A 25,754-nucleotide genomic window follows, 5' to 3' on the forward strand; every position below is an offset into this window, starting at 1 on the left:
ATCACCTCCCCGGGCAGCTCCTTCCAATGCCTGAGCACCTTTTCCATGGGGAAATTCCTCCTCATGTCCAACCTGAACATCCCCTGGTGCACCTTGAGGCTGCTCCCTCTCCTCCTGTCCCTGTTCCCTGGAGCACAGCCCCACCTTCCCCTGCTGTCCCCTCCTGTCAGGAGCTGTGCAGAGCCACAGGGTCCCCCCTGAGCCTCCTTTGCTCCAGGCTGAGCCCTTTCCCAGCTCCCTCAGCCATTCCTCACATGACTGACTCTCCAGACCCTTCCCCAGCTCCACTGCCCTTCTCTGGACACACTGCAGGCCCTCAATGAATGCCAAACTTAAATTCAGCATCATCCAGTGACAAATACAGTTCCAACTCCAACTTCATTGTGATACCAAATTTCATTAAATATCCCTTGGGGTATTCAGTAATGAATTGCTTAAAAAATAGATGAGTACAGGAACCTGGGAAAAAATTAATAACTGCACATAGTTTCCAGGACACACAAACTCCTTGCTTTCACCTTGCATAGAAAGTTTTCAGGTTTAAAAAAAAAATAGGGTGGTATTGAACCTTTCATTTCTCAAGAGTCAGATTTTTGAAAATTCTTGTCAGCAAGTCACCTACACCTTAATTTGTGGTAATTAACAATGCAGCAGAAGAAATGAAGTACATAGCCTCCTCTTGTTTCAGGAGACACTGCAATAGAGCTAAAGAAGGAGTTTCACCCCTTAACTATAAACAGCAAAAGGCTCTAATTTGTTCAGCTTTGCTCATGAAATGTGCATTAATTCCTTAATGACAGGTGCACCTTGGAGTCAGGACAGCTAATCACTAGATCAGGAGTTAACCACAGTACAGGGCTCAGAGAAGCCCACATCTTTTTCAAAGAAAGCCTTGGCAAGGTCCCACAAGCCAGTTCACAGCAAGTTTATAGCAAAAGGTTATTTCCTAAAAGCAGAACTAATGATCCCTGGTTTTCTATGGCTTTATGCTTGAGACAGCAATCTCCAAGCTTTTTCAGAGGTGGTGGATATTTAAAATCTTTTGCCTTTGTGGTTTCTTTCACATCTCATAAACATTAAGATCATCTTCCAGGGACTCCCTCCTTTCCCTGGCTCCAAATGTCTGTGAAACCCCCATCAGTATTGTATCATGAAGAAATCTTCCTTCTAGTGTGGCCAAAATTGCCAATGGATTAAAACAGTTAGGGAGGAGGGAAATAATGAATAATCCAGAGAGAAACCAACTTACAAAATACTCTCTGTTTAAAAGAAACTGCTTCCATTGCAATTCACGTCTCCATTTACTGGAATTGCTGAAGTTCTTTTATTTTCTATTCTCCATTCTTTCCCATAGTGACTTTCCTGTTTCAGAAGAGCCATCTGCTTCACAGGTCCAGAGTCAGCCACAGCAGCTCCTCCTCTCCATACAGAAGCAGTATTATTCCACTGCATCTATAAACTTGGAAATGTGTGCATTACCCCTTGTCTCTTACAACTCTCTCTTCTGTTAATCAACACTGTCAGTCATTTAGTAAGATAAACACCACAAAACTTTGGTGGTGGTTGGTTTTTGGGGCAGTCCCTAACTCCCATTCCTTATCTCAGGATGTTATGTAAGAAGTAGAAAGCTGTTAAAAATTCAGAGATAATCAAAATCAGTCACAGGTGCTGCACACAAGGGACTAACACTGAAATAAAGCAAACAGACCCTTCTTTTGCACAGAAATACCTGAACAGCTGAAGAGATGGGGTTAGGAAGAATCTGCTTAGCCACCAAATGGAACACAAAAGGCAGAGCTTTGATGAAGAAGCCCTGTTGGTGTCCTGTGAACTCCCTTTCTCACTGAGAGAAGGAAAAGATCCATTTCAAAAGTAAAAGGCAACTCAGTCCAAAATCTGGGCAGTCAGTAATCCAGACACTGGTCCTGCACTTCAGACACTGGTATCAAAGACATTTCTTTCAGGAAAAATGCCAGTCCTTTTGTTAATTTATTCTTGAGTTAGACATTAAGCAGAAAATGAAACACTGAGCTGTATGCCCATTAGAATGCTGCATTATGTCTAGAGGAGGAAATAAAAACAGTGCCAGTCTGAAGCAAAAAGGAAAACCAGCCTCAGTGCTGTTTGGGTGTTGAAGCCAATGCACAGTATAGCAAAATGCTTCTGTGGTGGTAAATTTAGAGTAAATGAGGATTCAGGAAGTACTGCAAACTCTGAGCACTGAGATTGATACCATCAGATAAAGTGATTGTTTGATATAAGAAACTCTATGTCAAGCATTCTGCTGTGGGACATGGTGGAGAGCAGGCTTAAGACCTCACCTAAGGGTGCTGTGTCCCACAGCCTTTATCCTGCTCCTGCCACTGGCTGGAACCATGCCTGGCTCCAAGCACCCTCCTGGTGCTGGAGGGCTTTGCTGGGCTGGTGAGCACCTGCTGACCCCAGCTCACATCAGTCCCAGTCCTGCAGGAGGGGTTTGCTGAGCTGTAGAGCACCTGCTGACCCCTGCTCACATCAGGCCCTCCCCACCATGAGGGGTTTGCTGGGCTCTAGAGCACCTGCTGACCACTACCCACATCAGTCCCTCCTGGTGCATGAAGGGTTTGCTGGGCTCTAGAGCAGCTATTGACCCCTGCCCACATCAGGCCCTCCCCACCATGAGGGGTTTGCTGGGCTGTAGAGCACCTGCTGACCCCTGCCCACATCACTCCCTCCCCACCATGAGGGGTTTGCTGGGTTCTAGAGCACCTGCTGACCACTACCCACATCAGGCCCTCCATGGAGAACGAGGAGGCAGCTCTGGAGGGAAGTGCAGAACACCCCAAGGTGCAGACACAGGTGTCCCTGAACATGTTTGAGCACATAAGGGCAGCAGGTAAAAGCACCAGGACCTGACAAGAGGCACAGGTGAGCTGCCCCAGCACAAAGAGCTGTTTTCAAACAGGCCAAAGCCAAGCTAGCAAGGGTGCTTTCAACTCAGGCCAAGCCCTGCTGTGAGTGGCACCCAAAGCCAGCAGATCCCTGTGCAGGTCTGAGCAGGCAGGCAGGTGCCCCCAGGAGGGATGCACTCCACCAAGGCACTGCAGCATTCCTCAGCAGCCTCCGCACTGCCGGGTTCTCAGCCAGGGCCCCAGAAGCAGTTTGTTCCTTAAGCTCTTCCCCGCAAGGTATTGGAGATGATGGAAATGAAAACAAGAGAAAATTAATCTTTTTATTAATTTAGAAAGATGCAATTCATGACTCATAGCCAGCTTGTATAAATAATGACATTGTTTAAATCTTATTTGTAATTATACTTAAAGCCAGAGACTTTCAAAGCTGCACTGAGAATAAGGCATCCAACTGTCTAATTTATTGTTATTTTAAGCAGGTACTGTATGCCCAAATTCCCTTGGCAGATTATATCTCAGTTTAAGTGTTTTGCTAGAGGTAATTTTCACATGTTCATGACAGCAGCAATGAGAGGAAGGAAATCAAACAAAAGAGAATTCCATCTATGTCATCCAATTTCTTCCTCTCTCTGGCAAGCCTGGAAGTGCTTTGTGCATGACTGAGAAACTGCACATGCCCTCTGCTCCACCTGGCTGGGCAGGGAAGAGAAAGTGGAAGTGAGGAAGGACCAAATGCAAGTGGTTTGGGAAAGGAAACAAACCAATAGGCTTTCTTTATCTTCAGTGCAGTCTTAGAAAAATGAAAAACTGCTCTTTGTGCAACTTCTCATTCTATGAGGCACCTGCTCTTTCATTACAGCAATGGTAATAAGGAACACAAACTCACAAGTAGATCACCTTGAAAGTCTTGTTCATACTTCCTCAGACTCCTGCATTCCCCAACCACAGACTTAAATTTAATAAGGATCAAAAAATATGTATAGAAAACTAGAAGTTACCAAGGGGAAAATAATTTGTGCTAATGCATTTATAAACCTGGAGCAGCAATCTGCCTAGGAAATTAGTCTTATTAACACCTCTCTTGAAATACCCATGGCATGCTTGGAGGGCACCTGCTGATCCTCAAGGAAATGGGTGCAATTTTGAGGACCTGTCATACAGCTGGTTGATCTGGAAAAGTTGGACAGATAACAAAAATGGCTGGAGAAGTGCCCAACATGTATCTACTGCTTTTAAATCCTTATCACAGTGCTGCACTTGTTGCATGAAATCCCAGATGTAGCAAACACATGGAAAATTATCAGCCTTCTAATATATATAGATGCTAGTAGCCAGAAGGATCACAGTCACCCATTCATTCAGCACAGAAGTTGGGCTGGGAAAGAGTTACCATCCATCTTTCCTTGAGACTCTGTTTTAACCATGAGAATTTCTACATCTAAGTATAATCAAATCCTAAAATCCTATATTTACTAGGACTGCAGGATATAGATTACAGATTCAGAAAAATTATACTCTAAATCAGTTTAACTTTTTCCTTTCCCTGCTCCTAGGAATCTGGGGTGCTCCTCCCAAAATGAAGAAACTTGCCTTTCATGTCAACTCCAATTCCCATGCAATAGATTTCATTTTTGTTTTTTCTCCTGCTCATTTTGCTCCCACTTTGTGGTGGAAGTGACACTGAGGAATCAGAGCTGCTCCTTGCACACTGAAACCAAATAGAGCAGATTTTCCTTCTGTGTTCACAAACATGATCTTTGACTTTTACGTGGCCATTATTTAAAAACACAAACACAGCGTTTTCCAACCTGGGACTGACTTTCAGTTTCTTCCTTGACTTAGCTGTGTCCCTGTCAGTGTCTGCTGCAGGTAAGAAAATACAGCATTGATATCTTCAATGGCAGAGACTGAGAAAGCTCTTGTAATTAATGCATTTTAAATGACCTGTAATTTCAGAGAACACCATTAATTCACCTCCTCACATGTGGGGTCACAACCTGCTCTTCCCTCTCTTCTGATACACCAAGGGCCCAGAGGAGGATTGCAGATATTGAGGGACAATAGCCATTAGATGTTAAAAATTCAAGTGTTAGAAATGATAAAGACATTTATCAAATGCAGACACACTCTGTCCCACTCCTACCTTCTTTTTTGTATAATTTCCTCCTTTTTATATTGTTATTAATGCCATTTTTTGGAATAGAGGAGGAAAAAATATTCACCTCAAGCACATCACCCTAAGATACATGAAAAAGAAAAGACTGCATAAAACATCTCTAGACATAAAGTTCCTGCTGTGTGCTGGAGGCAGAGTATATCACCATTCAGCTAAATGGTGCAATAGAGAAGTGGAGAAAAAAGACAGAAATTGCTTTGAAAACAAAAACAAAAAACTGCTTTCCTGGAGCTATCATCAGGTTTGCTTGTCAGATTGGATACTTTTTTTTCTATGCTCCATTCAAATGCAAAGAAAATGCTTGAGGAAAATTGCTAGTTCTGATATTTACACCCTTCACATATGCAGCTGGAATGAGATTTCTGCTGTGGTGGAGCAACAGCATCAACAAAACAGTCTAAGCCTAATGGCAGTCACATTGCAAGCACTATTTAAACATATGCAAAGGATTTCTTGATTCCCTGCTACATATTTCCTAGTAAACTTCATGCTTATATAATTTTTAAGTACTTATTTTTACAGGAAATTTTAAGAAAATGGGCCAACTCAGGGTGAGATGAGTTTGGAGGCAGAACTGGAGGAAGTAGGTTAATAAAGGTAGATGGAGTAATGTGTAGATGTGGCACTTGGGGACATGGTGACCTTGGCAGTGCTGGGAATAGTGTCAAGACTTAAAGGTCCTAAAGGGCTTTTCCAATCTAAACAATTCTCAGATTCCCTGAAAAACCTCCCCACTGCAGCAAGGAAAGCAGAAGCTTCACAGAAGTTCCACACAAGGCAAATCTTCCCTGAGTCACCAGCAAACATTTGTTGTGTTTTAGTTTCCATCTGACAGCTCTGCCTCATGCCATGGCTTTCCAAGGAAGCACTTACAGAGTCAAACCAAATTTTTAGAGAAGTAGGATTTAAGAAATGCCATCTCCTGTGAGATTTGGCATTCTCCTTAAAACAGCTGTTACTGAATACTATAAGACTGAGCTCTACAAATCCACATGGTTGTACAAAAAATCCCCCAAACAGGAAAAAGCCAGGCTCCAAATCCAGAATCCAAAAGCTATTTATCTCTAAGTTCCATAGCAAAATTGAAAGGTCAAGTCATTATAGTGGCCACAGTTGTGGCAATTATTATCTGTAGGGTGTAAATTTCCACCAGACTTCAGTATCACATCTTTTATTTTTTTGCAAACAGAAAAAAATAAAACTCTGCAGCCATAGAGCTACAGGTAAATAAAATCCTCTGCCTTTTGCTTTGTTAACAAAACACTACCATGCCTCAAGGATGTTGTCTGGGGTTTTGCCCCCACAAAAATTTAATTGCCTAATCTTTCTTATCCAATCAGCACAGTGTCCCAGTACTTTGCTTATCAGCTGCTTATTCCCAGAAACCTGCCCTGCCCTGATCCTCTCACTGCTGCTCCCCAAGTCACCTGCCAAAGCAGCTACTTGTGTGGCCATGCCCAGAGCAGAGAGGGAGCAAAATCACCTGGAAGGGAAAGGGAAGGGAAAGGGGGAGGTATGTTATTGAGTTACTTTCCCCTCCCTGCAGAAAACAATGGCTGATTTGCCTTATAAGACAAAATTAACAATGTTCCTGCCTAAAAATATTCCAGAAAGTCTTTAGAAATGCCCAAACACATTATTCCAGCTGAAGCTTGTCCTAATCCTCACCACCACTGCTCCAAGTAGATACAGGCTGGTTCCAGAGCCTCCTAAAGTGCTCTGAGTTGAATCAATTTCCTCTTCAAGTCTTTTATACCAACTGATATGTTCTGAAACACATCCATTTCTGTCACAGTACAGGTATTTAAAACCCCTCCATCAAGCTATTTTTACTCACAGCCCTTGCCCTCTTTCTCCCTTTCACACACACACATACACTCTCAGAATAAGCAGGGAAAGCTTCCTGTTTCAATGCACACTTCCATCAGCAGCAAACAAGAGGTGTGAAAGGAAATTAGGCATGCAAGTCGGCTCATTCACAAATTCAGTGCCTATTCATTTGCAGGAGCACTGGAAGGCCCTGCCAAATAACAGGAGGTGAGCAGCAGTGCTTTTCCAGCAGCCTGGAAACAGCTGGAGCAGGTAGAACACAGACACCTCCATTTCTCTGAGAAGCCATTTCAGCATCAGCTCCTCCTGGTTGCTGCTCCCAGGTCCCAAGCACAAGGCAGACATCAGCATCAGCACCAACACTACAGTATTAATGACAAATAATAAACTTACAGGGCCACTGTGAGTACTGATTGCTTGGGAGGAGTTTTTATGTGCCAGAGAGCCTTGCTGTGCTCGGTGGGAAAGCACAGAGGGGCTGTGCTGAGCTATCCCAGGGCATGCAGCAGGTCTGAAGAATGGACCTGGAGTGGAAGAATGGAATGGAGCCTGTGCATTCCTTGTGTGCCTGCTGAAGGACCCTGACATGACTGAGCCCCTCTCTGTCCTTCAGCTGAAGAGCACAGAGATTTCTGCAGCAGGGTCTGCCCCTCTGGATCTGTGGGCTCTGGGCTAATACACACAGCAACACTCCATGGCAGTGCCCAAAACCAAGAGCTCTCTGTCGTGTCACCCATTTATCCTAACACAGGGAAATAAGTAGTGAAATCCAGATCTCAGTTGTGCAATATAAACACTCTGCAACTGCCCTGTATTCACACTAACATGAAGACACTCGAGCCCAGCTATTTTCCTTCCAAACTATACATTACTCAACTTTGATCAAGACATGCATATCCTTTCCTCTCTGAAACTTTTCTCCCCAAAATAAACATTCCTCTTTCACAATTTAATGTCTTTCTAGAAACCCACTACTAACATTTCACAGCACATTTGAAAAAATAGATGCTTGCAGCCTATCAAGTAAAGCATTTTGCTTAAATTACACACTCCTCTTTCATGAAATTCCAGCATGTGGTTTTGCCTTCTCTCCATTGCTGGGCCTGCACAAGAGAACACTGCAGGCCCATATTCTCCTTCATGTTAATCAACATAAAACCCATTAGTGTGTTGAGGAGCAGATAAAGATGGTCAGCCTTATCACTGAGGGTGCCAAGGGCAGAGAGGTGGAGGTAAGGAAAGGCAGGGAAGGAGTCCATGCCTCTGGCTGGGCACAGGTGATGTGTGTGCTAAGCAGAGCTCCAGATCCTGACAGAGCCCTTAACTGCAGTTCCCAAGTGTAAATGGAACCAGTCCATAATTACTGTGCAACCAAAGAACCTTCCCCTGGCATTTCAGATTCAAGATGAATCCATGACTGCTTTAGTAAGCATCAAGACTTCAGTAAATTTTAGAGCTGAGCAGAAAAGTAAAAATACCAAGAGCTGAAAGTACCTTTGTACTTGAGACTGACCTCCATCCACAGCTTCAGTTACCTCATAAAACTCTGAAGATCTGAATAGTTGGTTAATTGCATTTATTTCTCATGTCCTCTTACTGAGAGATCCATACTGAGGCTATGAGAGCACTACAGCCATAACAACAGCAGATGCCAAGAGGATAAAACCAATGTAAAAAGCAAACAAAGAGTAAGGTTAAACTTCTTTGGACTCCTAAAAAAACCCCAAACCCAACAAAACCAAGATGAAACCCAACTGAAATGATGAAAACCAGATCAAAGTGCAACTCACATCCATCTCTCCTTTCATCTCAGCATTTCACGTTCTGAGATAAGATAAAAAATGATATATTCTTTCAGTTTATAACATAACAGTCAAACATATGGCATAAAATGAAGAGACTGGGTGCTAGCTGAACCTCAAAGCATGTAGCTAATGATTTCAAACCAGCCAAAGGCTCATAGCAATAGCTGATCCTTCCAGCAGCTGATAGGAATTGCACAGCAGGGATCATTAGTTGGAAAATTCTTGGATTTTCCATAACAAATGCCTCAGAATTGTTCTCACAGTATTTTATCTCACATATTGAAGGATTGCAGAAGAGGACAGCCTGTTTCTCCAGCACACCCTTCTGCTCGATGGCTTTCTGAGCCTGCAAACCCAGAGCTGCTCATCCTCCCTGCCAGGCAGGGGCCTCCACCTCCACCAAACAGAGAAAAACCATGCTGGAGAGTTTAAAGTGCTCAAAAGTCCAGCCCAGAAAGAGAGAGCTGCCCATGGCCAGCATTTCTAAAGGCAAAATTACAGCATGTGGGAATTACAGATCTGCAGGCAAACCAGCAATTTGTGAGGAATTCAAGTGACCAGAAGCGACAAATTAGGACCACAACGCTAACAAAATTAGACACAGTCTCCTTTTAACCCCATCTCTATTTTAAGAGCTTTTTTTTTTTTTTTTTTTAAAGAGGGTTCGTATTTATTTTGTTGTTAAAGTTTCCATGACATTGGGCTGAGACTGTTTAAGAACAATGTTCCTCCATCATTTACTCTCTTTACCTTAGGATGTGTAAAATTATGCCCATGCCTGTTTCTCTCATGTGTAAAATTATGCCCAAGGAGGTTTCTCTCAGCCCTTGAACAGTGACAGAGTCACCCAGCAGAGATAAAATTCAGTAGCCACATGAAAATTTCAAACATGCTGCTTGACTGGAGGCTGTCAGCTCTGGGATTTCTTTTTTAGGTTCCCTTGCATTCTTCAGTCTTCTCCCAACTGGAGGCAATACTAGAATCAAAAGGCAGCTCTTTCCCAATGAGATTCTCACTCATCTACAAGTCAACAGACTGAACTATGGAAAAACAAAACAAGAACTGAGCCAATTTCCATCCTCTCCACTCAATAACAATAAAATCACACAACAGCATCTTTAAAGCCCTGCCTGTTCATTTGGATAATTACTCTAACAGCCCATCTAAGCATGGCCTCAGCCCTGTCCCCAATGGAGAGACCAAAACCTGAAAGAGAAGGAGGAAACAGCTCATCTGCTGAACACAATGTTCGGAAATGTGAGGTGAACATTCCTCACCACAGCAAGATAAATGTTCCCACCCCACAAAGAAAGGGTTCACATTTCATATATTTTCCATTGTTTGAGCTTGCTTGTACATAAGCAACTACATTTAGCAATTACCAATGGGAGAGACTGAGCAGCTAAAAAGATTATCAGGTTTTTAACAATGCAGCAGCAGAATCAATGAGGGAGGCTGCACCCTGTTCAGCTCCACTAATGTTCTCCAGTTCCAGCAGAGAGACACCTTGCCATGGGTACTGTTACCTGCAACACTCACTCATGGGGTGTGCATCATCTGCTGCACAAATGAAAATAACCCATCACAGGAGAAGTTATCCACAGTGAGGGGGCTGCAGCAATGCACTCCCAAGGAAGCCAAACACCACCAATTTAGTACTTGATCTCAGCAGGGCTCTTAAATAGATCCCCTGTGCTCATCCTGTCTCACTGGTGTCTTCAGTAGTGGAAAGGGAGTGGATACACAACTGTATGGAACCACAGAATTCTGGATTGAAACAAGTCCATATTTTGAAATGTGAAATATTTCAATGAGATGGCTTTGTGACATAAGGAAATACCCTGTAGGTAGTGATGGAGAGGGTGCTTTTGGACTGGTTTGACTCCAAGGAGTTCATCAGGCAGTGAAGAGCACACAGGAAGGGCTTGCACAGCCCTGGCAAGTCTCACAGCCTGGTGCCTGTCCCACTCTCATGTGCTGCTGCATCTCCAGCCTGCCCAGACAGCAGCTGCTGTGGCTGGCACAGGGTCCTGCCCAGGGAAAGGGCAGCAGTCTTGTACTCAAGGAAGGCCCAAGGATCTCAATAGAAACAGCAAGAAAGGCTTTACCCACCTACAAAGGGTTTCAAAGAGAAGTCTGCAGTGTTGCAAGAGTGACTGCTCCAGCTCCAATGACACAGCATCCTCACACAATTATCACTGCCCAGCAAGTGCTGCCTTTATGTGTTCAACAGAAACCTCCTAACACTGCCTGCTCTAGCTTTCATTCTGTGCTCTGAAAGCACTCCTCTACCGGACCCTTACAAAATAATGCAGAGTGTTTATGGACAAAGACAAGCTTTAGAAGGCTGGCAAGGAATTAAGTGTCCTTAGAACTATTAATTGGGATGGAAGGAACAGGGAACACTTATCAGAGCAGGCTGCTGGCACAGGAGGTCACAGCAGCAGCCAGACACGGCAGGTGCAAGCCATGAAATCTGTGTGCACATTCTGCAGGGACAGCTTCAAACAGAGCTGCTCTTCTCTGCTCTGGCTGCTGCTGCTGCTGCTGAATTTGATTACACACAAGTGAGAGCTGGGGGAGGGAAGCAGGGACAGGAGCAGGACCCTCGGGCACCCATGAGAGGGCACTGGGCAGGCACAGCCGCGGGCTCTGAGCAGGAGCCCCGGGAATTGCAGGGGCACCGGGCAGCTGCACGGCACGAGCCTCTGCGAGACACAGCATGACTTGCTTTCCCCTCAGCAAACCACAGGCCACACAGCAATTTGGAGTGGAAAGATGCTATTCTGGATTTAAAGGGAAAGGAATCTGCCTAAAGAAACAGATCCTGGAGCAGGAGGGTCTGCAGCCCCCGTGTGAACAGCCCTCACACACACTGAGACCCTTGGTCCCTAACACTTGTGGGTGCTGCATTCTTCCAGCTTCCCACCAACCAAGTCTTCCACTGCCTGCCTTTCTAAGAACTGCCAAGAGACTCTCCTGTAACAACAATCTCTAACCTAAAATTATCCAAAGCCTGCTCTTGCTTCCCTCTAGCCCTGAAATCTTACAGAAGAAGCCTAGGAGAAGGAGCCTGTCCTTTAAAAGAATAATTCAGTCTCTACTGAATTCTGGGTTAAAAGGAAAAAACCCAAAGCAAAAAACCCAGAGTCTAGAATCAGGTCCTCCAGACTAAGCCCAAGAATATCACTAAAGAAAAATTTCTCTTGTTGGGATATTTAGAAACAAGATATTTTTAAATCTACCTTAAATTTTTTATGACACTACCTACCAGAGTCTAATTATACTTTCATAATTATATGTATTAATATCTAAAGTGTGTAATTACAAAGGAGCCGATATATTTTAGAAATCCCATACTTAAAAAACTATTTTTTTAAAATAGAAACTTCCTGCATGACTTTAAGATCTGTATTTTAGTTCTTCTGTCTTGATGACTCAATACTAGCAGAGGCAACTGGAGACCACATGTTTGAATGGAAGCTGCAAATAGGGATCTTTCTATATTGTGTCAAAGGCATTGATCAAAAAAACCACCAAAACCTTGCTCCTGCAGAATAAAAGAAACACCTGAAAACAGTGGAGAAATAAAATAAAATAAAAAATAAACAATTATTAATAATTAATTTTCTTTTTAGCAGCTTTCTTCATTAAAGCAAAAACTTTCATGCATTTGTTTTAATCTACAAGAGAACTGGAGCACTGAAAAATAGAGATCTTGCCAGCCAAAAGGGTGATTAATGGAATTTACAAACACCTCAATTATCAGATCAGTGATACAAACCTACTGACTGTTGTGTCCACTCCATGGCTGAGCCTGCCTGCTGTTTTCTGGCCAGAAACCACAGGTGGGGCATCCATGACTGCCTGGACAGTGGGAGCTCTCCCACTGCTGGGCTCAGGCTGTGCACACAGAGCTCTTCTGCAGGCAGCAGGGGCCCAGGAAATCTCTCCCACTCGGGCCTGAAGTGGTTTGTGCTTCAATTGCTCAAGTCTGAGTGAATAAAACCAAACATCATCAGGTTACAAAGCCCAGGAATTTCTAAATGGTGATGAACGTATTTCCCATTCATGTAGAAAATGAGAAGGGATGGTATAATAGAGCTTGACTAAATATTTAAATCAAAATTGTTAAATCCTGATTCAGATTTGATTGCATCTGCTTACAGACAGAGACCTTTCTCCAGCCACTCACATAACTCCTGGTTTTATTCAAACATCAGCTCCACTTCTGATTTATTCTTGTTAAGTGGCTTTCAGCAATGCAATGATTTAAATGCACACTTGAGAGGCAAATGTAAGCTTGCAATGAGGTGCAGTTTGACATTTAAACCATTACATATTTTTGAACATAATATGGCTACAGAAGCATTACTAACTTTGGCCACTTCCAGATAGAAGTTTAAAAAGCACAGTGAAATGCAGGCCAAAAGTGATTTATTTCTCTTTTCTTCAGCAACTGTTGAAACTCTCTTGATTCACAGCCCAAAAACCTGAAAATTTTGATAGCTTTGTAGTAACATAAAGTGCTGCCACTGCACCTTAAACAGCTGGAATTGCCGACAGGTAAGAGGTGAAAATTTCAACTACTTAAAAATATGTTTCATGAAGGAAATAGCAAGTGACCCTAAACTTTAGCAGATCTGCCAAGACCCTTCTATAATGAAGTAATGAAGAGAACTCGTTAATTTTATTGCCTTTGCAGCTTTTCTGTACAGTTCAAGGTACACCCAGAGCTGAAAAGCAACAGATGCTGGGGAGGTGTTGCTAACTGCTCCTGAGCACCCAGCATCTCTGCACCTGCAAAAAGGAGATGAAATAAACACAGAGGTGAAGGAAATAAAGTTATTTCCTCAATATACTAAGAAATGCTGTTGGAGAGAAAGGCAAGGGAGGAGGGCAGGAGATGTACTCACTATGGCTCCCAACAACCTCATGTTCTGACCAGTGACTCAAGGTTTTTCATTAGGGATTGAGTAATTGCTTGTGTAGTCTGTATAAACACCAGCATCACAATTCCTCCCATTTCAAGGGGAAAAAAACCTTCCTTGTCTTAATACCAGCTGAGAATAAAACAGGCAAACACCAGATTTTAACTAATCAGCATATTGTTCTTACAGTCAAAAATCAATGACTAGAAGCCAACACTTGGCATTTTCTGTACCTTGTTATAGGAAAGTCATCATGGAGAGATTAATGTTGGCCCTTCCAAGCACTATTACTCAGGTACTTTGGTACTTCTGAGTTATAAATTCCTGGAAAATTGCAAAGGAGAAAAAAAAAGTCTCATATCCTAATACTGTTACATTAAATAATTTTTTGTCCTCTGTCTTCTCTTCCCATGAGAAAAAGAACTAACACATCCAAGCCAGAGCTGATCAGGAACTGTCAGTTTTAATCAGAGCACTGTAGCTGTCAGTCACCAGTGGCCCTTGGGTATTTTGTTTCCTGAATATATAAAAGATTGTTATCCTGAAAGTTAGTCAGCATTTCTGCCTGCTGGACGGAAATAACAAGACTATGAGGAATGGTTTAACACTGGTATAAGTGCAGCAGAATTTGAGTTCTAATAGCTCAGCACACCAATGCAATGACCCCACTTTATGAGCCACACTAGTGCAATAGAAATAATTTCTCCTTATTGCATAGTTTGCACTGTTGGTATTTATTAATAGTGTTGCAATTCTGTATTAATTATTATTTAGCACTGAGAACACGCCTGAAACTGCACAAAATTAGTGCCTGGCCCAAAGTGCTGCAGCAGCTCTGATTCAGCATCCCCTAAACAACATTTCATCCACCAACCTGCCCAGGGACTGAGGCCTGGGCAGCAGTGGCACTTGGTCAGCTGATGTCACATCAATTTATTTACATCCTACAGCTTGGGACAGCCAAGCCCCAGTGGGTCTGGCTGAGGCAAAGTTTACAAGCACCAGTCTGATGGAAAAAACCACCCAACACTAAAGGCAATGTGAAAATGAGAATACAGAATCTCATCCAAAGTTCTCAGAAAAGAAATCCTGTCATAGTCTCCCATTTTCAAATGAAAAGTCTCACTGAAGAGGAACACAGCAAGAGCACACAGTGATTTGTGAACTTCCCAAACTGCCCACCTGGTAGGAAAGCTGAACTAAAGCAGCTGCCTAAGCCAGGGTGAAAAGCAAAACTTCCAAGGTCATGACCACCACACAGCACAAATCATGAAATACAAACGTGACAGGCAGAGAGAAATGAAAATCACAAATCCACAGCAGGGCAAGACCCCCCCTCCACCTTTCAGATCCATGCTGCTTTGTTGGCAAACCCTCCTGAGGGATCACTTGTCTGAAATGAGAATATGCAGAGAGCACAGATCAGCAAATCCCAGGACAGCCATGGGAATCAGAGGTAACCTTCAGCAGGTTTCACTCAGGCCCTGCACACTTCACACAGACACCAGTCCTGCTGCCACTGTCACTTCACCCATTTTTGTTGTTTTCCATGCTGCCAAGAACACAGAGCTGTATTCTAGGACAATAATGATATGTTACAAATACAAATAGGGAAAATAGGAAGCTATGAAACAAATAATTAACTGTGATCTGTTATTTACATAATTATTGGCAGAAGCCTGAACAAGGAGTAAGATGGATTACTGCAGTTTTGGTTCAGTGCAGCCTTAAAATAAAAAAATTACACAAAAAAATCATCACATGCCAAGGCTGAAAGGATTTTCATTCCAGCATGGGGTTCTCTCACTCTGCCAGCCAAACTCCAAGCTGTTACTGCAGCTATTCTCCAGATAAACACTGGTCTTTTCCCCCTGCTCTTCTGTTCAGCTACTGCAGTTGCTGGCCACCAGGAGAAGCATAAGAAATATATAAGAAATATATTTAAAACAACAACAACAACAAAAGAAACAAACAAGAAATCACCATAGGAGATAATATTGCTCACCAACAACATAACCCTGGTATGTTCATATTGCTCAAGTCTGAACTTAGGAAAGGCAAGGCACAAAGCCTGGTTTTTCTTCTGTATTTCTCTCCCTTCTCTAAAGCTAAAATTGCTCTGTGATTTCAGTTGTGGCAGGAGATCAGTTCTGGAGAAGGAGGATTGGTTGATACCTATCTCCTCAAAACCAGAAGCACAGAAGATGTGGGATGTTGTTCTCACAACATGCTCCATTGCTCTCTAGAAGGTTCAGCCTGACAGAAGACTTCTGCAATTTTCTATCGTGAGAGATAACGTGGTGGTTGCAGCCATGCCTTGTGCAGAGGCTGCCCTGAAACACACAGAGCACCATGGAGAGTGGACAGAGCCACCAGAGCATCCTGAGCAGCTCCTTCAGGAACCTTCCAAAAGAAACCTTCAGCCCCTCCTGACTGTGACAGGCCCAAAGTCATGACCACAAGTGGGAATGATTCCCCATCCCCTTACATCCTCATCCTCCTGATTTTTTACACGCTGTTGTAAAACCAGGAGCAAGGATATTGGTGCTCCCTCCCTTTCACTTCCTTTCCCTGCAACCCTACAGAAATAGCTGGGTTACATCAGCCAAAACCACACTCAAAATAACAATGAAAACAGATGTGTCAAGAAAAGAAAAGCCGTGCATGAGGTGCCTGCTGTGCTCAGCAGCTCAGCAGTTCTAGGTGGGGTGCTCATTCAGTCAATGAATTGCAGGGTGAGAGGTTTTACAGCACCAAAGTCAAAGGGGGCATCTAATAGTTAAGAACTCAGTAGTTGTTGTTTGGGGATTGTTGTTTGGTTCAGGTTGTTTGGGGGTTTCTTTCTCTTATTTTGCCCCTGCCTGTCTCAGATTTGCCTCTTGATTTTCAGACCAGTTCACCAAAAATTCAATTTACAGGAGAGGTCCATGCCAAGATGTGTACTCAAAAGTTTTCTGGAAACCATGAGGTGTTGTTCACCTCACTTACACCTCTCTGGGCTCTGAGCCCAAGCCCATTTTGCTCAGCTCCCATTAACTTCCCTGGCCCCTTAGGCACCTCACAGGTTCTTTGCAGGACTCATTTTGCACAAACACATTTTTTCTAGAACATTCATCACCCTACATCCATATTGCCAATTTCCACAAAACTCCCTCAGCCAGAAGGGCACCATCCTCCTTGAACCATTTCCAACAGACATCTTCATCCTTTCTCCTGTGATGTTCATCATTTTTGGAAGATGCTGTTTGTAAACTCTTGTTGAAAGCTGCCCTTTTCTTCCCTCCTCACCCCTTGGCTATACTGCCTACCAAAAAGCCACATCTGCTCATCCTCTGGGACCCTCCCACTGACCAGTGCTGTCTCTTGTGTCCCTCTGGCTCTCCACCCTTGGCCTGCAGCTCTCTGATGTATCTTGGAGATATGGAGACACTGTAAGCACTTTGGAGGCACCACTTGATTCCATAGAAGCTGCACAACAATGTCCTGGTCTATAACACACATCAAGCAATGATGATGCAAACAGGCAACTTAGAAGAGTTCTGATATCTGGGGTTCCTAATTTTTATCTGTCAAATAAAGTCAGGGTTTCCCATTGCATCTCCTGAAGAGGTACCAGAGCTTCTGACAGTTGTAAGGAACCTCAACTTTCCAAACTTTACCTTTAGAAACTTTACCTTTACAAACCTTATTTGATGTGATACATTATAACACCTTTCAACCACGAGTTCCTCAGCAATTGAAATACCAACCAAGAGCTATGGGATTTTGTATTCCAGGAAAAGTCACCAGTTTTTAACAATATCTGTTCATATTTATCACCCGTTGTGCTATGTCATCAGCAGCTCATTTGCTTCTCATGCACAGTGTACCAGAAAAAATGAAGAGTACATGTTCTCAGTCCCATTTATTAGAATTTAGCCCTCTTGCAGCTTGGTGTGGTATTTGAAAAGTCTGAAGGAATGATTACAGATTTCCCACACTTTTGACCAGAGGAGCTTTATCACAAAGCTGCTGGTGTTGACAGTCACAGAGATCAAGGGACTAGTAAGATCATTACATTATTCTTAAGAACACACTCAATATTTATGAGTATATTAACTCCATGTAATAAAGGCCACATTCTCTGGCTGTGATGCCTTGGATGCTTTGGGGATAAAATTAATCAACATGCATGAAAGAGGATCTCAGAGTCAAACAGGAAAATCTGCACATAATAACAAAGATAGTTAGTATCTGGCAAACCTACAGCACAAGGAAGAAAAAAAATACTATGATTAAACATAATAAGACTTCACTTGAAATGTAAAATACTCTGGAACAAATCCTGCCAGCTCGCATAAGAATCAGCAAACAGGAAGCAGCAGCCTTTGCAACACAGCCCAGCACACAGAAAACAACACTGGAGAACAAGATGCTGTGGCACAGTCCCATCACTGTGCTGCAGAGCACTTTCTGTCTCCTGTTTGGAAGTGCATGAGGTTCAAGTCTAATTTCTGCTCCCAAAGCAGGAGTAGTTGGATTTGAGTCAGTAGCAGGTCCCTGCTGCCCAAGTACAACACTGCCATCCTTTCTCACACCCTCACACGTGTGAGCTGGCAGCACTGCTGCCTCAAGTGCATTCTGTCAGTATCATTTTCTAACATTTTCCAGCATTTCAGCCCTTCCAGAGCTGTGTCCTGGGTGCTTGCACTGCCTCTCAATACTTCCCTCCCTGAAGCTATGAGCACTGAGCACAGTCCTGTTACAAGGGGAGAAGGGGCTCTTTTATCCCATTCCATGTGAGTTCTCTGACTGCATTCACTAAGAAACACTCAATGGGGCACTATGTTGCTATCAGAAATGTGAGCTCACAATAAAAAGAAGCAGTTTTGGCTCACAACCGCTTGAATGTCTTTGCACTTGAGAGTTAGTGCTGAACCTTTCCTAACCCTTCAGCTGCAGTCTGTACTACATAGTTGTAAACTCGACTTTCAACTTTCAGCGATCATTTGCATGTGTGTATCTTCAAAGAATGGCATTTGATTTGCAACTATGTGTTGTAATGAGAGGCTAATTAACACAAATACAGTTATTAGCAAGTTGCAGACATTTAAAGGACAAATCCAGCAGACCAAAGTCTGTGACATACTGTGTGACAGGGATAGAGAACCTCAAGGATGAGCTGATACCAGGGAAGGCTCTGCCCCTAACTCCATTACCACAGGCAAATCACCAACATTCTGCAACTTGGTTTCCCCTTCTGTAGTGGGATAGTGAGACTCATTTACTTTGCTGGGTAGTTCTCCAGCTTAATTAAATCGTTACCTTTAAATTAAAGCACTACAGAAATGCCAGGAAGCAGCATCTGAATTAGAAGGTGGAGGTGACACCCTAATGAAGCAAGACTATTTCCATCGTCAACAGCAGGCACAGTAAAAGGTCACCCATGGTATAATTGTGAAACCACATTCCAAGCTTCTGAAGGCAAGATGACTTTTCCCAAAACTTCATTAAGGAAGAAGATATGTCCTAGCATCGTGGGATGGCTGAAATCCTGCAGTTTCACAGGAAATCTGCAATGGTTTCATTATTTTTGTTTTCCCCTTGTTTGCTATCGTAATAGCAGTGAAATATCACAGCTTTTGAAAGAGTGCTTTCTCCACAGGCAGCTGTTATCAGTATGGTCAAAAACCTATTAAGAAAATTGCAGAGGATCATTTCCCTTCAAGTTGGTAATGCTCAGCACTGATTGAGTTTTCAATCTTTTCTTTACAAGAGCCACAGTAGAGGCACTGGCACTTTTTGTTTGGGACAGCTTCTCCCAAACATCAGTATGTTCCAATATACTCCACATACACTGGAAATTTCCAACTCTTTGTAAACCTTATTGAAATACACACTAATGCTGTGCAGACTTTATTTTTAAGTACTGGAAGAAATTCATTCTGAAACCTTAAGAAACAGGCCAGTCCTCAGTGGAGGCCCATTTTCATCATGCACTCCCAAAAAAGCTGCAAACTTAGTGTCAGGTGTGAAGCTGTGTATGCCCTGTATCTTGGAAACTGCACTCAAGCTCTGTCCCAGATACCAAAAAGGCAAATCCCATCATAAACTCATTTAGTCCATTCTGGGAAGTCATTAAACCAAAACCAGGAAAACAGGCAGCTACTTCCTTGTGTGTTGTACTTGAAAAAAAAACAGATTACCCAAAACCAACTCATTATACACAATGTTTATGTTTCCAGAGTGTAAACACCAAGAAACAACACATTTGCTGTTTGCTTTGTAGCAATGCAAAAGCTTTTACTTTTAAGGGCAAGATGTGCTATAGGACAGGTCAGCCTAGTTCTTTCTATTACATAAGATGCTCTTACATTGACTGGATACATATTATCCAGTTTCTGTGAGGCTATGTTAGAAAATAGTGGCAGATACTCAGGAAATTACAAATGGAAATAACTCTGTATATGATTTTATCCCAGTAAATAAATACATACTTGCATATACTTTGTATGTTTATGGTTTATATATATATATACACTAAATATATACTTGCTTTTTCTTATACTTTTTGGCCAACCAAAATGATTGCAACTAAGTTCTCAAGTAAGACAGAAGATGTACTTGGAGTATTTGTGAGTATTGTGCCCATACTGCTGGATACTCTGTTTGCTTGAGTCTGCCTGTCAGCTGCTTGCTAATTGCTTTTGAGGCCACTGACCTGCCTTTGACTAAATCTGACAGCAGGAAGAAGTCCCAAAGATTCCAACACTTTCATTTTAAAAAATGGTTGGGTAGATGCAAGATTCTTATAAGACAAGAAGAGAAAGGCTAATGACAAAGGTCAACTTATTTGACATCAGAGAATCCACAGCAGGGATCACCCTGGAGACAAATCCTCAGGAACCAGTTTCCATTGGAACTGCTGCTCTTCTAACACTTGTTTCAAATAGAGCTGGAACCAGAAATTAATTCCAATTCTCACAACAGTCCACTGGCCTTAGGTAAATTATAACTTCTGATGCTACTTCCCCTGCCATAACGTGGCTGGTGTTAAAATCCCTTATTAGGTTGCAGCAACAATTCATATTTGAAATGTACTTTGAAGGTCTGGAGAGTTGTATTTACTAATTATTACCTGTCTTGAGACATGAGCTGCATATTCAAAGTGCTGGCTTGATTCATCTGCAAGTGCACATCACATAAGCATGTGGTATGCACTAAGACTCAAAATACAAAAGTAAAGATTACTTTTAGAGAAGACTTTATAATCAAGTCAGTTTTGAGCTCAAAACATATAATTTTTATTACCACAACTCTTCCATTACACTGGATTTAAATTATTTCATGTTTTAGATTAGCACTTTATATTACACCAGTTTGAAAAGTAAATACCAATTGACAGAAGACAAAAAGCCCATGCAAAGTTTGATTCTGTCCCCAAAGGCAAGTCTGATGTCTGAGATCTTAAACCTTTGATATCAAGCTGCATGTTAATAGATAAGTTCCACAGGGCAGTTACTGAGCACAGTAATACCAGAGCTTGTCCTAGGAATACCAGCAACCACAGCACTGGGTTTGGCAATGCCACATACAGCAAGCAGGCATTTTTACCTTCTGCTTGGTCAGGCACTCTCCAGCCTTTCCAGAAAAGAAGATGCTTTCAGTTCTTGCAGGCAGAAAAATCAGATGGCAAAGGTCTCAGTGGAAGTGCTACAGCAAATAGGTGAACTAGATGTGATTTTTAAAATTTTTTTTCTTAAGATTGCATGATGGGGGGAATAGCTTCCTAAAAAGGAAACTTGCCATGCATTAAAGGTGCTTGGTAGAAAAACTCCACTTAGAGAGGTCCCTATTTGAGGGCAAGGGAGCACACTACAATTTCCTTCAATAATAACAGGTTAACCTTCTATCTATCTTCAAGCTTCCTTCTGTAACAGACTGACTACCAGCTGAGTACTTAATATCTTCCAATACTGGCCTTTACATTTCCTGAAGGAACAAGCCATATCTAAAAAGAAAAACAAAAAAGCCACAATGGTGCCAGCTAAATTCTCCTTCTAATCCTCCCCATCTCCCTACTCCAGACAAAATAAATACAACCTGGCAAATTTATTCTAACAACAGTGACTTAGATTTATGTCCCTTGCTCTCTATCACTGCCCTACAAACATATATTATTTTAATGTAGTATAAACAAATATTGGATTTGCTTAACACCACATTGAGTCCTGGTGATTAAAACATATATATGCATAGAGAAAAATTTATACATGCACAAACCCCTTTGTAAGCTCTGAAGATAAAATTATCAGTATTGCCAAACAGAGAATATGTATTATATTCTAATGGCATGAGACAGTTGATTACCAACAAGCCTACTTCATTTCTAATTAGGAAAAGTTCAGTGATGATCTTCTTCCCGGCTGTTATTGCCTGACAAGAATAAACAAGGAGTCCTCTCTAGGGATGGCACAGTAAACATCCAAACAGGCATTTGCTTTGGAGCTGAGCTTCACCGTAGTAGTAAGTACTGAGAACATAGTGGCTCACACACTACGGCTGGTCACACACCCACCAGCGCATCATTTTGAGTGTTTACCTTAAGAAAACCGAGCTTTGCAAAGTGCATTGCAGCTGCCTAGCCGCTCCTCCTAGCTCTGCTGCCACCCGCTCGGGAGTTCTGCAGGGAAGGGACCCTCCTTGGCACAGGGCTGAAGGGCAGCCGCCTGCTCCAGGCTGGACGCGCTCCGCAGAGACAAAGCAGAGGGGATTTGCTTCGCTGCGATTTTCACCCAAGGACACCCCGCTCGCCCGTCCCCCCCGTGCGGCAGCCGGCTGTGCGTGTCTCCCCGGCCGCAGCTGCACCTGTCGCCCGCAGCGCTCGCCCTGAGCCGGGATCGATAACGCGTCTGCCATGACCCCGAGCCTCGCCGAGCGCCCTGCGCTCGCACCGCGCTGCGGACACCGCTCCCTCCCGAATCCCAGCGAGCGCCGATTCCATTTCATCGAGCCCACACAAACAAAGGGCGCTCCGCTTATTTTCGATAAAATTCAAACAAACTAGAGAACAATACCGGAGGGGCCGCACAATGGGCACCGGCCGCGCCGCATCCCTCACGCCATCCCTCCTCTCCAGCTCCGGCACGGCGGGAGAGCCCCGCTGACCCGAGCCCGCGACAACCCCGGGGACGGCGGCGGCTGCACCGTGCCCGGGAAGGGCTGTCTTTGGGCAGCGGGGGATGCCCTCACAGCCGCGGGGTGCGCTCACCTGCCACGGTGTACCGGTCCAGGTAGTTGAGCACGTTGCCCACGCTGAGGATGCCGGCGGCCGCTACCCGGGCCCGGCCGAGGGTCGGCGCCTTGCGGAGGGCGGCGGGGCGGTCGAGGTGCTTGCCGGCCGCCGGGGGGTTCATCCTGCCCGATAGGGTCTGCACCTCGCCCTCGGCACCCCGGCCGCAGCAGCCCCGCTCGCCGTCCTCCTCCTCCTCCTCGTCTCCAGATCGGAGCCGCCCGCCGCAGACCGGGCTGCTGCCGGAGGAGCCGTCGCTTTCCAGGCACATCATGGGCTGCGGGAGGGAATCTCGGCGTGCGGGAGCCCGGGCGGGGAGACCGACAGACAGACAGACGGACGGACGGAGAGAGCGACCGGAGCGCGCTCAGCGCCGCATCCCGCGGTCGTCCTGAGCCTCCCCGGGACAGGCCGGCAGTGACAGCCCGAGAGGGCTGAGCCCGGCGCAGCACGAAGCTCCGCCTCTGCCCCGCGCCCCGCCCCGCCCCGGCTCGGCTGCCGTGCGCGCCCCGCCCCAGCGGCCCCGAGGGGTCCGTGCGGCCGGCCCGGGGCGGCGCAGCCCTCGAACCGGCCCTAGCAGGTGCCGCCTCAGCCGTGCTCTGCACCGGCCCTTCAGCTGTCCAGGGACCAGCCCGTAGGGGTGTCCCCTCAGCCCGCCTCGGGGTTCCTCCTCATCCCTCCTCAGACCGGACCCGAAGGGTCCGGCAGGCGCTTTAGGTCGGCGCCTCCTCTGTTTTCAGTGTGGCCCCGAAGGTGTCCCCTTCAGCACCCCCCATGTGCCCTGAGGGAATCCCTCAGCCTAGCCAGGAGCGGGTCCTCCCTCAGCCCGCCTCAGACCGGGCGGTTCCTCAGAAAGCTCAGCTCGGCCCTGAGGGGATCCCCCCTCAGCCCAGCCCAAGCCGGGCATGAGGAGGTTTTCCCTCTGTCTGCCTCAGGTGATCCCTCAGCCCGGCTGTGAGGGGATCCCCCCTCAGCCCAGCCCAAGCCGGGCATGAGGAGGTTTTCCCTCTGTCTGCCTCAGGTGATCCCCCAGCCCGGCTGTGAGGGGATCCCCCCTCAGCCCAGCCCAAGCCGCATGAGGAGGTTTTCCCTCTGTCTGCCTCAGGTGATCCCTCAGCCCGGCTGTGAGGGGATTCTCCCTCAGTTCACCTCAGCCCGGAGAGGCCGGGTCTTACCTACCCAGCGTCACCAGAGCATTGGGTCATGTAATGAATTTCCTTTATCTACCTTTGTTATTCTTCAGCACTGCACAACGAGCTTCTAACATACAGGTGGAAGTGTGGAGGTAGCTGGAAGAAAAACAAACCCACCAAACAAAACCAATGGCTCCAGCACTACTGGCTTGTACCCAACAATGAACTCCATGTGGGCCATGCAGGCCCACCCTCAGATGTAGATTTTAAGAATAAATCTGTCCAAAATTCTCCTTGCCTATCCTGAGTGCCCAGAGCTGTCTCCTGGGCAGGGAAGGGACAGTGCAATGCAGGGCGAGGGCTCGCTGGGATGTGCCACAGACCTCACAACTTCCTGCTTGGCCCCAGATGATTTTCCTATTGCACAAAAGTAGCTTCAGGAACAACACACATCTTCAAAGGAAGTAAAATTGCTCTGGAGTTCCCCCCACTGCCAACAGTTCCATCCCGCTCCCTATAAAGTTCCACCTTTGAGCTAAGAATGGCCAAGAAACATTTCATTTCAAAAGGAGAATCTTCAAAGAGATAAAAGTGTTCACAAGCAGAGTGGCTCCAGCCTGTCATACCTGTCATAAAACTACAAAAGGTAACTAAAACCAGAGAAATAAAAAGGCTGCAGGAGAACCAACACATGTCCAAAACCAGCATGTTACAATTTCACATTTCTCTCAGTTTGTTGATATTACCTAAGAAAATGTGTTGTGATTAAAGCCTTTGTCTCTCGGGTATTTAAACGAACCCCCCCTGCCTTTCCCTGAGGAACACAGAGCTGCTTGCAGCACAGCCCATGTGTGTGTGTGCTCAGCATAGCTGGCTGTGTCACACCCTGCCCACCAATGACACCAGATTCAGACTATGCCAGAAATCTGGGGAGATGCCACCAACGTGACCCTCAGGATGCTACCAGAGAAAAGGGCACTTTTGGTGAGTCACCTGCAATTCAGGGCCGTTTGTGCAACACCGCTGAGAAAGGAGCAAACACCATTTCCGGAGATAGGTGACACTCCCAAACTGTGAGAGGTGACAAATTAACATTGGGAATGGGTCTGCACAGATGTTCCAGAGTTCATTTCCAAAACAGAAACAACATATCTGGTTTAATGATAATGTTCAGGTTGACTTATTGAAGTCTAGGGAGTAGTTTTTTGCTCCATAGCAGCATCTGCAGTTCAGATGTATATGGGAACAGTTATTTTGACAAAAGTGCTTATTCATGCCCCCACTAATTTCAGAATGCTAGTGGTGTATCTAATTTGGTTAAGTCACAGTGCTCACATGTTATATAGTCCAAAAGGAAACACAAAAACAAACCAAACAAACACCAAACCAATAGAAAATGGTAGAAGTGAAAAGAAGAAAAAGAAAGAAAAAAGGAAAAGGAAGAAAATAAGAAAAAGGAAAAAAGAAATGAAATGGCTTCACAAGCACCACTTGGCTTGCTCAGCAGTGGAGGCAAAACTCATGGGTTTTTTAACTTATCAGGCACTAAACACAGCTGAAGTGCCACTTCAAGGAGTCCCACAGAGAGCAGCCAAAGTGTCCTGGAGCCCTCAGATACAAATGGTCTGCTCCACAGTCTATTCTACTCTCTGCTATTAGACTCTCACAGTCTATTTTCTCACTGCTTGGTCTACCCCAGGCTCTGCACACAGAAAAC

The 25,754-nt window shown here is 44.6% G+C and overlaps 1 protein-coding gene across 3 annotated transcripts in view; it reads right to left on the bottom strand.

The window, feature by feature from the left end:
- The window catches only part of LOC131091487 (sphingosine-1-phosphate transporter SPNS2-like), a 134,323-nt gene extending 110,983 nt beyond the window's left edge, over positions 1-23,340 (bottom strand). For all 3 annotated transcript variants that reach the window (XR_009115399.1, XR_009115398.1, XM_058037586.1), the window contains exon 1: positions 22,884-23,340. Coding sequence is in view for 1 of the 3 variants with exons in the window: in XM_058037586.1 (XP_057893569.1) it covers positions 22,884-23,178 (295 nt within the window). In the remaining 2 variants the exon portion in view is untranslated. The remainder of the gene's footprint in view (positions 1-22,883) is intronic.
- Positions 23,341-25,754: the final 2,414 nt, after the last annotated feature.

Source organism: Melospiza georgiana, chromosome 19 (assembly GCF_028018845.1).
Source record: "Melospiza georgiana isolate bMelGeo1 chromosome 19, bMelGeo1.pri, whole genome shotgun sequence".
NCBI classification, from domain to species: domain Eukaryota; kingdom Metazoa; phylum Chordata; class Aves; order Passeriformes; family Passerellidae; genus Melospiza; species Melospiza georgiana.